The 14,458-nt window shown below is 35.8% G+C and overlaps 1 protein-coding gene across 2 annotated transcripts in view; it reads right to left on the bottom strand.

The window, feature by feature from the left end:
* EFL1 (elongation factor like GTPase 1) overlaps positions 1–14,458 on the bottom strand; it is an 81,125-nt gene that overhangs the window by 28,303 nt on the left and 38,364 nt on the right. For both annotated transcript variants that reach the window (XM_040601449.1, XM_040601448.1), the window contains one exon: positions 93–224. In XM_040601449.1, coding sequence (XP_040457383.1) covers positions 93–224 — 132 coding nt within the window. The remainder of the gene's footprint in view (positions 1–92; positions 225–14,458) is intronic.

Raw genomic sequence — 14,458 nt, forward strand, 5'->3', positions numbered from 1 at the left:
TAGATCATAAACTAGCCAGATCGCTAAGGGTGGGAAGCTGCATTGCTACCACACTGAATTTGCATTACCATCCCCTTCTCCTTTAAACTTACTTGGATGCTTTGGTTCAACAGCTACCCGCACAATCGGTGTAGCTTCAAAGTTGAGAGGTGTAAATGGTGGACAAGCTGGCGATGTTGACAGTGTTGCAGACTTCAGCACAACATCTTGCAGGCCTCCTATTCCTAACAGAGTGGAAAAAGAAAAAACAACAAAAAATCACCCATAGACATATTAAATGAGACTAAAGGTATGATCATCAAGCTAAAAAAAGCAGAAATTATTCTAATTACAAAAATCAGATTAAAAAACTCCTCATATAATATATCTGTTAAAATATTTGTGCATAATCTGGGTACTCAAGTCTCTGGTGTGACATTTGGTATTTAAACTCACAGTTTCCATTGCATTCCCCTTCTGTTTTTTAAAAAATCATGTTTATAAAAGAAGGGGGAAAAGTCCTTGTCCTTTCTGCTCTTAGAATACATCCAATCCTTTGTACAGCTCAGACTTATTTTTCATGGTTTACATTCAGAAAAATTTAGACTGCAAAAGCCCTCCAATGGCCACCTAGTCCAGCCTTCAGCCCAAAACAGGCCTAACTTCAAAGTTGTATCAGGTTGTCCAGGGCCTTGTCCAGTCAACTTTTAAAAACCTTCAATAATGAAGACTGCACAGCCTCTGTGGGCAAGTGCCTCCACTGCTTAATTACTTTTATTGTGAAGAATGTTTGGGGTTTTATTTCCCACCCTATCCCACACTCTTATGCCTATTTGGGATTCCCCTTTTCTGCGATTTGAATCTTGTAAAATTTAATTTATCACGTAGCAAGCTACTAATTCTAATCCTAACATTTTATAATGCTGGCAAGTTGGAAAAAATTAAGCTTAAATTGTAGTGGTAAGAAAAAAAATAGAAAAATTATTAGCTATAAATTTGCAAAATAGTTGCTGTAAATGCATATTTAGTCTTGGCTGGCTGGCTAGCACATTTAAGACTATTTGAAATTATCGTCTTCAAAGTCCTAACCAACAGGACATCATTCATAATTTAGTCAGAGCTATAAAAACACTAGCAGAAGTGTTTGAGTAATAAAGACAACAAATAAAGATGATATTGATATATACACTCACTTATCCTGATTCTCCTTCAATCGTAAGCAACGAGCACTGCAGTACTAATGGAGTATAAACTAAATATGCATGTAACTTCTTACAAGAAAACTGAAACCTTCAGCTCATAATCTATACCTGTTTAAAAAATAAATTCACATTTGTAGATTGAAGAATATTTGTGCTCCTTCCTCCTTATTCTCTCCCATATGCCCAAGTAGTGACAAGAAGAGTTCTTAACCCCAGCTCCCCATTATCACCCTAATACTTTTCCAGGTTCTTTTTTGGCTTAGTCTTCTTTATTTGAGGCCAGAAACAAAGAGGGTCAGCTTCACCCTATGAGATCATGAGGGAGTTTAAATTCTGAAGAGCCAGTCTGCTGCAGAGTTATCAACTGTAGAATCAGGCTGTTTCTATAGCTCTGAGGCTGAATGTCTGGCCAGTTAGGATATGCCAAAACCGAAAATGTCACTATTTAAGTAAACCTGCTTCAAAATAACTGGAAGCAGAACAGCATTCAATGGCTTTAAATGCAGGATAGCAGATGCTACAAAGAAAATAAATCTGTATAAACTCTGTGTTGCACCTGACCTATGACCAGCATGTATTTCCTCTTTTTCACTTATTCAACATGTGGTTTGAATGAAAAACAAATGCTGGATCATCACCACCACCAGGGACTGAGAAAAGGGATGGGCCCTTTTTATTCTGATCTTCTCCAGCTGGTAAAAGGAAAATGATTTAGAGTGGGAGGTGAACAGCTTCTTTTCACAGTGTGATGTGAACCAGAGAAATCAAGTTACCAAATCTTACTTCAGATAGACTCACTCTTCTCTTAACACACATCCCCATACCTCTTACTACCATGAAGAAAACTTAAAGCTCTCTGCTCTTTTGTTTCATGTCTGAAGGTAAAAAGATATGAATTACACTAGTGTCTAGCAACAGTAATACACTAAAAAAAAAAAAAAAATAATAATCTGTCAGTTTTCATGGAAAATCTGTTTGGCTTACAACCCAATTTTTAATTGCTTAACTGTGTGAGCTAGCATAGAGCAGTGTCCAGCCCTGATGAATCCATTTAATTTGCAAATTCTTAGTAACAAATGTTGGCAAAAAAATCCATAAAGATTAAAGGTTCTTGGACACTTTTTTGCATAATATGATTATGACTAACTGCTAATGTATTTTCTGAATAATATTAGAGGAAGATGTAACATAACAAATTCCAAAGCACCACATGACATGTCAATGGAAGAATTCTACTAATTATGCAGATATATAAATCTTAAATTTACTTATTGTTCATATTGCTGAAATTTATACATACTACTGGAGATCACAAATCTCAAATGTGTATTAATATATTAATAACTTGGATAGACTTAGAAAAGCCACTCCAAAATTAAGCTTATAAATATGCCTCCTATTTTAAGGCTGGTTTTGTCCTGTTCATCCCTTGAAGAAAGACACCATTATAACACACGCACACACTTCACATTTCTTTTTGTAGTGCAATAATTTTCAAAAAGAAAGGGAAAAAAAAAAGTAAGAAAAAACTGCTTAAGCAAGAAAGGTGAGACAAACTACTGCTCTTTTGTTTCAGGTTACCTTAAAGAATGAAATACGAAAAAGCATTGCAAGTATTTTTGAACAGTCATCTCTCAAAGAATAACCTGGTCTACAAAGTACACAGTCTGTCACACAAATAACCACGCACAGTGCTAAGCAGCTTATTGTATACCGCTTTAATTAATTAATTTATTTATTTTTAAGAGGTGGAGTTCGAAATGTCTGTAGGAATTTTCAAACATACTAACTTGACCAGGAAACTGCTTCTTTTTATTAAGTCTGCCTGCGGTGCATCACCCAATTTCTACACAAGAGAAAAATGCTGAATTCTGACTCTTTGGGGGAGTGTATAAACTTCAGAGACAATAGAATTTATTAAAAACTCCTTATTAGAAATATTCCGTGCTTTGCTATATATTGTGTAACACTGCTTCTAACGTACTTGGTAGCACAGCCTTTTCTTCCCAGTCAGGCCTCAAATCACCTCTATAGATTTTATAACGTAAAGCAAAGAGCTTTATCTCTAAACAGTTACTCCTATAGGTTTTTTTCTTGTGTGTAGTCCTGTGAGATTAAAAGGTAATTTTACAATGCTTAACACTGAGATGGAAACACCCAGAAGACCATTAGTTCTATGCTACCTTTAAAAGAAACAGGCAAGACTTCAAATATTATGTAGAGACATAATTTTTAAAAGATTACAAATTATCTCTCTTGTCCCAAAGAAGCCAATTCTACACAGTTGTTTATCAAACTGATTTTTGCTAGCATATATTGAGTATTGTCCACATTTATAGAAATTTAACCAGTTTCTTACTTTTTATATAGACTAAATTCAGATTACTCTGACAAATCATTCACAGTGATCAACAATAAACATATTTCAAAGTATTAAAATTATTATTTCAACAGCAATTGTCAATATATAGGTTGAAAATAAGACTTCCTCTTAACAGACAAGGAACTCATTAAAAGCCTGTGAGATAATGCTAAGAAAGGCCTTTCAAGTTTGGTTGGTTGCAATTTAAAAGTAGACCACATTATGGTGTACATCAGGATGAATTATTACAAAGATGGCAAAATGTGAGATTTACAACAGTCCTTTTCTCGAGTCCTTTCTATTATGTGCCCTAGAAGATAAGAATACTAAATCAAGTATATACCTACTTGTATCACCAGTGGTTTTACCACATGATAGAAGCTAAAAGGTAAAAACAGGTAAGAATATAGTAAGTGAAATTTCCAAAAGCAGTAGATTTAAGACAAGTGTCCATTTTACCTTTTGCTTCTATGCCTTCCACCACTATACCTTAGACAATACTTTTGCTGCCTTTAAAGATAAAGTACACTTTTCCAGCTGAATTCAGCTATAAAGATTTGAACACATAATAGATCAATTTCAAGATATATATAATTAGTTTCCCTTGATGTAGAAAGATTTAGCATTTACAGTTCTTTCAAGATGCAAAAAAATGAAGCAGACGCCACCACCATGCATAACTTTTTCAATCAGATAAGGAAATAATTTAGTTTGCCGTGTAAAAAACCAAACAAAGAAGAATGAAAGCTGTTTAAATTTTAACTTCTGCCACGTTGTTACTAGCCTCAGCACATTAGTTCAGTGGATCTTTATCTTCTCTCACTGATGATATCACCACTTAAGAATCCTTGGCTGCTTTGGAATGGAGATATGTCAAGTTTTGGACTAACATTGTAAAGAACTAAATAAAGCAAAAAGCTAGTGTTAATCTTCCCAGCAAGACTCTGTCTCCACTGAAATACATCATTTCTTATCAACGTTGTCTGTTTAGAAAGATTAAGACTTCACAATATGCAAAGCCTCCTGGTTTAAATGCTCCACGCACTGCACTATGTATCAGTGAAGAGAGACCATGCAAGTGCATTCATAACTCATGTAAAAGGAGGTGTGATGCAAACTTCTATAACTCTACACAAACTGAAATCTTAAAATGAGCATGTGCCTTTTGTTTCAAAGGGAGCATACAAACAGGCTAAGATGCCTATAATTTTCTTTGGGCAGTAATACAAATAGTGGTTTTTTTCCTCCCTAGTGAGAGCCATCTGAAAGTAAACATTTTTAAAAGGTGCTTCAGAAAACACGTATGAGAAAATAAATTCACAAATCCACCTTAAAAACATGATTGGCTCTTAGATGTTTCCAGTTTCTCCTTAAAATAAATAGGTTAAAAGCCAAGAGAAACAACCAGAAAGGCAAAGGTATTTGCCAAATAATATTAAAATAATCCAAAAAACTAATGAAAGTAACTCTGTATCTATCTAATTTGAAGATTTGTATCTTCAAATCTATCCACAGAATTCTCCTTTTCCCAATATCTAGCATAAGCCTAGAAAAGATTATACCATTAGCACACTGTTACCTAGTAGGTTGACTAATACTGGTTCGCTGCTTCCATGTACACTTAAATCCAAAGCCTCCATTCTTCCATTACTATCCCTAATAAAGCAAACAAAAAAACAATGAAATTGAGGGAAAAAAAAAAAAAAAAGGAAAGAAAAAAAAAGGAAAAAAGTGGGATTTTCCACGAGGGAAACTGGCTTTTGGTAGGATTAAGCTCAGTTACAACAGTATGCCTTTTACAGTTGAGGAATCTTAAAATGTTTTACAAATTACTGGGATTAAATGATGGTAACTGTAGGGACTTTGGACAAGTAGCTACTATGGCTTTAGAACACTCTGTATTATACATTTATCACCTCAGATTTTAAGCATGTTTCTCTTGAGTCTCATGGGCACTCCACAGAGACATCTGAGGGCAGAACTTGACCTTTCTATATTAGAAACTGTTTCTGGAAGGGAAGGGAGTGTAAATCAAGACACAGACCACATTCTAGTCGAAATTTCATCAACTTTTTTCCATAATACACACCACATGTTAGCAGAGATTGCCGGTGAGCCTCCTCTTCTCATCTGTAATTGTGCACTTCCCCCCCTCAACTGTTCTTACTTGCTTCTGATGCAAGTGAAATTGTTCGTATGGAAAACAGAATTCTGTAAAGTGTGTGCATAATTTCAGCTGTTCCCAGTACTTTCCAATCATTTCACAGAAAAAAGTTAAATTTAACATTTTCTTTTGTATTCATTTTCTCTTTCCAAATGTGTGTGTGTGTGTGGGGGGGGGGGGGGGGATTGAGCTGCATCTCTAAAAATCACCAGTATCCAATTGACTGTAGAAGCTCTTGTCCCAGTTTCTTCATGAGTTTTAAGAATGAAGTTCTACCTAAGTATCTGCTAGAGATTAAAAACCAGAAACATGAATTCAGTTCCTCAGTACAAAGGTGTTAAGTTATACTTTGACTGTAAAAATTTACTTTTAGGCTCATAGCAGTTTGAGGGCAAACTGAGCATAACTTTCTGATTAGATGAGAGTAAACTCACCAATATTTGTAATAATGTTGTGACAAAATGCCCTCTCCCCAAGGGACACAATCATACGATCAGACATTGAATGCAACAAGCGACTGTTGACACAAGAAGCACTTCAATGCTCTACCACTGAATCACTGAGTAGTAAAAGATGAGAAGGTGCTAGGGCACCCACTGAGGGCTTTTACAAAAATGACTTAGTGGTTCAAAGAACAAAGCTGTCTGCTTTTAGAAGAACTGCAAGGAAAGCAAGAATGTGATCTAACAGCATGTTCCACTAACATCTCCTATAGTTTTATATATTGTAGATTATAGTTCCAAAGAGGATTGGAAACATATATAATGAGTAAACAAGCATCGTTTATCTCCTGCTGAGACTCTTTAGGAAAAAACACCATGTATTTGATTAAGTACTTAGACTGCATGATAACATATGTTTCCTAACTGTTGACTGACTTGACAACTGTAATTACAAACTTTCCTATACATTTCTCAGACTAGACTAAAATCAATTTCAAGGAAACTGTAAAAAAAACCCTTTTACATTAAACAGTAACATCTCTAAAATGATAAAACCAATGGCCAGAGATCTACCTGCACTCAGTCTTTATGAAAAAGCAGACACCAAAGCTGAGTCAGGGATTTGCTTGTTAAAATACAAATTTACCTTAAAGTAAACAGAACTAAACCAAAATCAGTTAACATTCCAAATCTGACTTCTGGGTTTACTAATACGTATAGTCAAAATAAAATACTGATTTCCTTAAGCTGCTTCATGAGCCAAATAAATATAGAAGATAACAGTATTTCAGATAATTATTCAGATAAGAAATTATCTGAATATTTATCTAAATTATTATGCTACAAAATTATTTCATTTATCACACCATACGGATTTTTGGAGCTCAAAACCTGAAGTAAATGATCCTGTTTTTTAAATATTTATGGTTAAACTTAATTTTAGCACAGAAACTTAGAAAGTTCATGCTTACATCTGTAACCTGCCCTCATTCGTTTTACATATTATAAAATCAATGCACTTGAAGCTTCACAAAAAAAAAATAAATTAAGAAAACCTCCACTACTCCAATTTAAGTTTACTTTTACCTTTTAACTGTAAAGCATTCTTGATAAAGGCACTAAATGGTACCTTTCGCGGTTTCATAAAAATATTAGCAGTTCTACTCAGCAGTATTCATGTAATATATTTTGCCCAACTCCGCACAACATAATTCCTTTCCACACATCAGCTCAACATGACATCACTTGAAAGCAGCGATACTGAACGACAGCAAAAACGTGGACAGATCTGTGTACCATGTGACCACATAGGCACTGGAACTCAACTCAGTTAGCCTGTACATCAAATTAATACTTCCATTACTGCATGTGGAAAGCATTTAGCACCATACAAAACTCTTCAAGGGTTTCTGAAACACAAACCAAATTTTAGATTTACAATTACTTTGAATAAATGATTTTAATTTGATCTGACAGCAACACATCTGAATTTACTTTAAAAAAAAAAAAAATTACTACCAGAACTTTAGAGGCTGTTCATCATGGTTGTTATCCCAAACAAATGGCATTTAGGAATGGTTGTTTCAACATATTTACTTTGATAATCTAAAAGTCCTTTGAAATACTGATTTGTTGGCGTTTTTAAATAGTAATAGTAAATTGCTTCTGTAAATAAATTCATGACATTGCATCCTGTACTGGAAAACAGATCAGCTGAATTCATATGGAACATCCTATGCAAGGAAAAATTTTGCCCAGCAATGCTCTAAGCAAAAAGAAAGCCTTCTAGACAACAGAATTAACTACACTTTCTAAAAAGAGAGGTTGGGGGGGGGGTGTTTGGTTGGGGTTTTCTTGAGTTAAGAAATGTCTCACAGGTGTAGCTCTGAATATTTTTAGGAAGCCTCCCTCTTACTTTGTCCCACAGATAAACACATGCTAGTCATCTACAGATGATTTTGTACTGGTTCAATAAGAAAAACACTTAACAAAAGAGAAAAAAGTTCTTTTGTTTCTAATTCCTATACTGAAACTTTCCAAGACTTCAGCTGTAATGTTGACATCTGCCTTATTATAGAAAACAGAAAAAAGATGGGGCTACTGACCCTTCGTAAAGCTGTTTTGCACATAATTATAAATTGAAAATAGATCTTATCCACAAAAACATTTCAACAAAATCCAAGAAGACATTGAAGTGTTTGGTAGAATACTTTAGTTAGGTTTGATACTTACACATAATTAAGTTTGCAAAAGGAACATATATGAAAAGACCTAAGATAACGGTTGGACTCAATGATCTTAATGGTCTTTTCATATCTAAACAATTCTATGATTCTTCACCCTCAAAGCAGCAGAACATGGCAAATTCTCTATGTTTCTCTAACAAAGACAGTTTATGTTGCTTATATTTTGGACATTAAAGAGGAGAAAATGTTTTAAAATAAACCTCTCTGGCTCACTGAATATATCATAGCAGTTATGTTATAAAGAAGTAGAGAAATGGGAACTCTACTGTTTTGCAGGATCACCATGAGTAACAGGAGCTATGCACACATACTCAGTTCTGGAAATCTATTAAAATAGAACCCTATTTTCTTAGGTCTGTAACATGAATAGATTATATATTGGAAGTATTAATCAAAACAATCACTTCTCACTTTATTGAAATGTTTTAAAAATATTTCACCCACACTGAAATGTATCTAAAACTTCAAAAAGACAGGAAGGGGGAAGCAGCAGCCCGAGGCTGGGAAGGGAAGCATTGAATCAATTGTGCTCTAGTAGATTGAGCGTGAAAAGTCTTTAACATTACAGGAAAGGAGATGGAGGCAAGACCTTTCTATTTAAAAATGTAGTAAAGTTCAATATTTATTTTTAAGTAGACACTGGGAAGACATAAAATCCAATAGAATATTTTAATTTTTTTATGAGAATACTTGAGGCAAGACCCACGTGAGTGAAGTTCAAAAGTTCACTAGGGTTTTGAGCACAAAAGCAAACTGAATTCTTCTAATTTTTTGACCAAACGCTTCCCACAAAAAAGCAAAACAACAAATCTCAGCTAATAGATCAATAACATCAAACAATTTCTTCATAAATAAAACTAGTTGTAGCATAGTCTTAACCAACCAACCGTTAAGAGAAAATGCCGTTTTAGGTTTTATTCCGTTTCAGTAATGTGTCCTGAAAATGGGCAGACCTCATGTATATACTGTTTTCTTAAACTGAAGATTATAAAATATAACTAACATCTGTTACTTCCCAGAATCAATTATAAGTGGCGTTAAAATTAATGAGGCCTTCAGGCACTGATCTTGCAAGGAATTAATTTTAATCTGTAGAAGTCTTGGAGGTTTTGTTGTCTTTGCCTAGAAAAAGCTACAAGAACATACTGCTACAAGTTCTGCATTACACACCCTATGTATGTGGGGAATTTAGAATCTACTACTAGAAGTGCCAATTACAAAAGACAATGGTAGTTAGTTTAAAAGCTCACTGAATTTTGTCCATCCTTGTGCTGATTTTGATTTTAGAATTTGTTTAACTGTAGAATCCCAAGATACTTAATTTACATTGTATCAGTTAAAAAAAAAAGAATATGAGGCCTTTATCATTCAATACATCAGGTAAACGCAAAGACAGACTAATCAGTTACTAGGCTAGTTCAGACACCACAGTAGAAGCAGTATACCAATTACCAAATGTGTACAATATCCTGTGGGAAATACCCTACTGAGTCATCGACCATTTATCCTGTTAACTTGCAAGACATGCAAGTAACTAATTAAAATTCAGTTTTCTAAGACCTGACCCAGTGCCTAATGCTCTCCTTTAAAGGCACACACACCCCCAGCCCCCCGTTACATCTGCCTATAAGTGATTTCTGCTTGCTTATTTTGTTGCCTTGGGAAATAACAGCTTGAGGTGTTCCAAAGTACCATAAATAATGGATCACTTTGGTCTACATTACGCAGAAGTTAATGTTTATTTTAAATACAATAATTTTCAAGAAGGATAAAGAATAATACAAAATTTGACTTCAAGATAAAAGAACTCTATAAAGAGCTCATTTGTAGTTACAAGCAATAATATTTTGGGGGATAAATAATCAGAAGAATGATTCTAACAAAAGAAAGCATCTTTCCAATGCTTCAGATTAGGATTATCTGACATAAAGGGTGTACAAACAGATGGCATGAGAGGGAACAAGGGATGCCTGAAACACACTTGCTATATCAGCAGTCTAGGAAGTTACTGATAATGAGTTATTTGTCATAAGATCCAGTTTAACAGCAAGATAAATTCCAAAATAAACAGAAAATGCATTCAAATTAAAAACAAACAAACAACAAAAAAAAGATGTTACTGCCACTGGAAAACCTACAATTGGGCTATTAATACTGATCTCATTGAAAGGTGAAGATATGCTCCAAATACATCAAACAAAATTTAGCTAGAATAGTGACAAATTTTTAGTGAACAGACAGAATTCCAGAAAGTTATCTCAAAACACTCACACTAATCATTGACAAAAGTACCTAATAATTACAAAATAATAAAGTTCTGGAGATGTTCTGCTAGCCCTTCATTATTCTAGTTTAAATAAGTTTTTGTCACAGTGATAAAAAAAAAAATTCTTATTTTTCCACAAGATTGAACTTATATTTAAATCATGAATTTTACAAGTCAGCTTCATATTAAATATTTCTGGCAGTCTGTATCTGTGTAAACTAAGCATACCACAATCATGTCTACTTAAAACATAAAAATAATACCTAAAAATTAAGACTGCTACTCCTTATCCCCACAAAACAATGGAAAAAAGACTGCCATTTGCCCCCTAATTTCTGATTACTTCAGTTAATGTATCACTGAGAGTTATTGCTATAATTCATCATCCATACAACTTTGACTTCCTAAAATACTGCAACATATTGACTTCTATTAGCTCTAGGGTTAAGAGGAAAATGGGGGAAAACATACAGATCACTCCTAAGATATGAGAATTCTTAAGACTAGTGCAGAAGACCACACAACTGAATTGGGCTTTAAAATGTTCCTCTATTTCAAAACGAAGAAAATTAATAAATTAGAACTAATCTCGATTAATAATATTTAATTCTATTTACATCCCATTGGTCTCTTCATTCCTTATAATCAGGCACGGGCCTCAGGCTGATACCAGGGAGGGAGCCTGCAGCTCTAACATGTCCACATCGGGAAAACCCTTAGAGTTCAATTTCCTTTCAACAGTAGTAACACCAGTCACTGAGTGCTTCATTTGCATTAGAGGATAAAAGAGATCCCACCCCGAGAGGTAGTCCAAGAACACCATCTCAAACACAACCAGGATGGTCTAGCAGCCAGCTGCCATCAAAAAGAGCAAGTTTGCCCCCACTCCCGGCTTTCCCACACCAGTATCTGTCAGACTCCGGGAGAGCCAATTCAGGATACTACACAAACAAAGAGTAAAACTCATCAAATAAAAACACAAATTTCCCTCTCACCCAATTTTCACTCCCTCAACTAACATAGCATTAATAAATTTCTAAGAGTCATTGCTCCTGACGTGTTGTCCGAGAAAAGGCAAATCAACACATTAATCATAGTGAAACTACTATGGCGTGATGAAGCCAACCAGAAGTACAGGTTTAACAACCAGCATCTTATAAAACTAGTTTAGAGACTGTTTTTCCCTCCCATCCATGTAAAAAGGGCAGCTAACACCTCCTGGTCCTGAAACAAGCTGGTTTGCCTCCATGCCCTACTGCTACCCCCTCAGAAACTAGACGAGTCTGGGTAACGTTCTGCTGACTAAGCAGAAGAGGCTGCAGATGCAGGAGCCTGTATCACCCACAAGCAACAGCAGTGGCTCGGCCGCTGTTCAAGACAAAGCAAAACCTCAGAACACACAATGTCAGCTGCTTTTCTGAACAAAAGAAACATGGTCATTTGCCACTGCTAGGTATCAGCTGTGGAGCGACAGAGTTCTGGGTAGATGAAACTTTCCTCCTAAAACCGAACAGCATTTCTGCTAAAAGTCGCAGATTACTTAAATGACTTTTTTTGTTGTTCAAGAAGCAACGCTTCCAACACAGTATGTCATACTTCCTGATGGGATTACGTACACAAAAGAATCTGTTAGAAACTGACTATCTTTTTAGTCTCCTTTCCAAAGTAAACACAACTCTTGTAATTACACAGTCTCCCCTCAACAACTTTTAAACATGTTGTCAACTTCCCCTAAGTTTACCAGTGAGAGAGAGGAGAGGGTTCAAATACAATTAAGTTTCCACAAGTTATGTAAAATCAATGGCTAAGTACTGAAGGGAGACCAAAATTGGTGAGCTCCCTGAAAAACGGACAGGCAAACACAATCATTATATGTCCTGCTTGGAAGCAGCTGCCCAGCAACCAGCATGCGCATCCTGGCTGGCCAACTGGGGACACGCACCACGGCGGGATAGGCGTAGCTTAGAGGGAAGCTGAGAGATTTTAAGGACACCAGTCCACAGGAATCCAGGCTTTGTTAGCACCACCGCTCAGAGAACTTGCTTTTTGAACATCACAAAACAATTAGTCTTTTGTGGAAAAGCTCTGAAAAATGTAACCACCAGGATTCCAAAGATTTTAGGTCCCCTTTGGAAAGCTTCTCAACACACAGCTCTTTGCGTCAATGAACCACGTAGGCTGTCTTTAGAATTCATCACGTGTGCTTTCAACTTCCTTGTCCTCAACAGCTCCAGCAGACTAAACACGGGGGGAGGGAATTGGGTTGAATATCTTTGCTGACGTGTAAGTGCAATAACTGATGTAACAAGAACTACCAGCAGGTTCACATTTTCATTTAGATTAATGGGCTCACAGTCATGCAACTCGCAGTTGCTGACCCAATACTTTGATAGTGCATAAAGCACGATTTGTACGAATCTTAACATAAGACACCTGGAAACCACCAAGTATTTAAATGAGTAATTGATGCTCAATATTATGTTTCAGAAATCCAATCAGTCACCGAAACAGACTTCTGTCGAAGTTGGCAACGATGATACTTTAGCCACTGAAGTTTAAAACGACAGTAATAGATAAACTGACTAATCTCCCATACATTAACTTAAACAACTGTATAATTCATACATTCCAAGTGTGGTTTTTCCATCTCCACACCAGTACATTGTCTTGGCTCAGGTCTCCCTACATTCAAGTCAATAATAGTGTGCTTAAACCAACATCAAGTGCCTGTGCAAAACCTGCCTGCTTCAAATTCATTAGGATGACAGAAATAATCTTCATTCTGTAAGGAAAAGCTTTGACTCATCTCAGCTGGGGTCCTTAAATTCATTGCAATTTTCCTACTGCAACCTCACTGTCTCCACACAGACAGGGCCAGAAACAAAGACGACAATATGAAACACTCACTACCAAATTAGGTGAACTATCTAGTAAAACATGCCAGCACAAAGGAAGGTTACCAAACGCAAAACCCCACAAAAAACATTAGCTGGAGTCTATGACAGTCATGACAGAGAAGCAGCCTTGGAAAATGGAGCCTCTCATTTTTTTAAAATCCCTGGCTTGAATTTTGCCCAAGTACATAAGAGACCTCACTGGAGAGAATTAGGTAGTAGGGAACAGGAAAGGTCAGAGAAAAGCCATAGTTCTTTTAGTCTTAATTAGATGCAAAAAGGCACCTAAATTTGGTTCCAGTTATTACAATCAAGTGACACCAGCATCTGTTCTGCATCTTAAGACAAAAACTCAATGGTACCAGCCCCTCAAACATCACCCTTACCTACCTATAACTGGAATTTAACAATACTTTATAAATACATTCTTATGAATTCAGATTCTGAAACATGTAAGGTGAAACTCAAAAGTTTTATCTATGCCTGCTATTTTCAATTCATATTGTTTTGACAATTAAATTAGAATAACTATTACTAGATAAGTACAAAGGGAGTTGAAACTAGGACTGCTTGGCTTGCAACCTCTGCACAAGAGTATTTCTAGTAAATATCAGCACAATTTCTAGTAAATATCAGCTTTTCCAATTATTTGCTAAAAGATAAACCACTACACACAGTTTAAACTCTGAGCCTAAACTCTCCAGTGCTGCCCCTTTAACACTGTTGTTTAGCAGCGCTCCACAGTTTGACATCAGTTGATACTCCTAAATATAGCCCTGCCTCAACTCCCCCCCCCCACAGCTCACCAGCCAGCCAAAGCCAACTTAATGACTCACACCCTGATACAGGCTACACAACCCTCACAACGCTTCTGCAATTTAAGGCGAAGCATGAAACGACAT

The sequence above is a fragment of the Falco naumanni genome, chromosome 7 (assembly GCF_017639655.2).
Source record: "Falco naumanni isolate bFalNau1 chromosome 7, bFalNau1.pat, whole genome shotgun sequence".
Lineage (NCBI taxonomy): Eukaryota > Metazoa > Chordata > Aves > Falconiformes > Falconidae > Falco > Falco naumanni.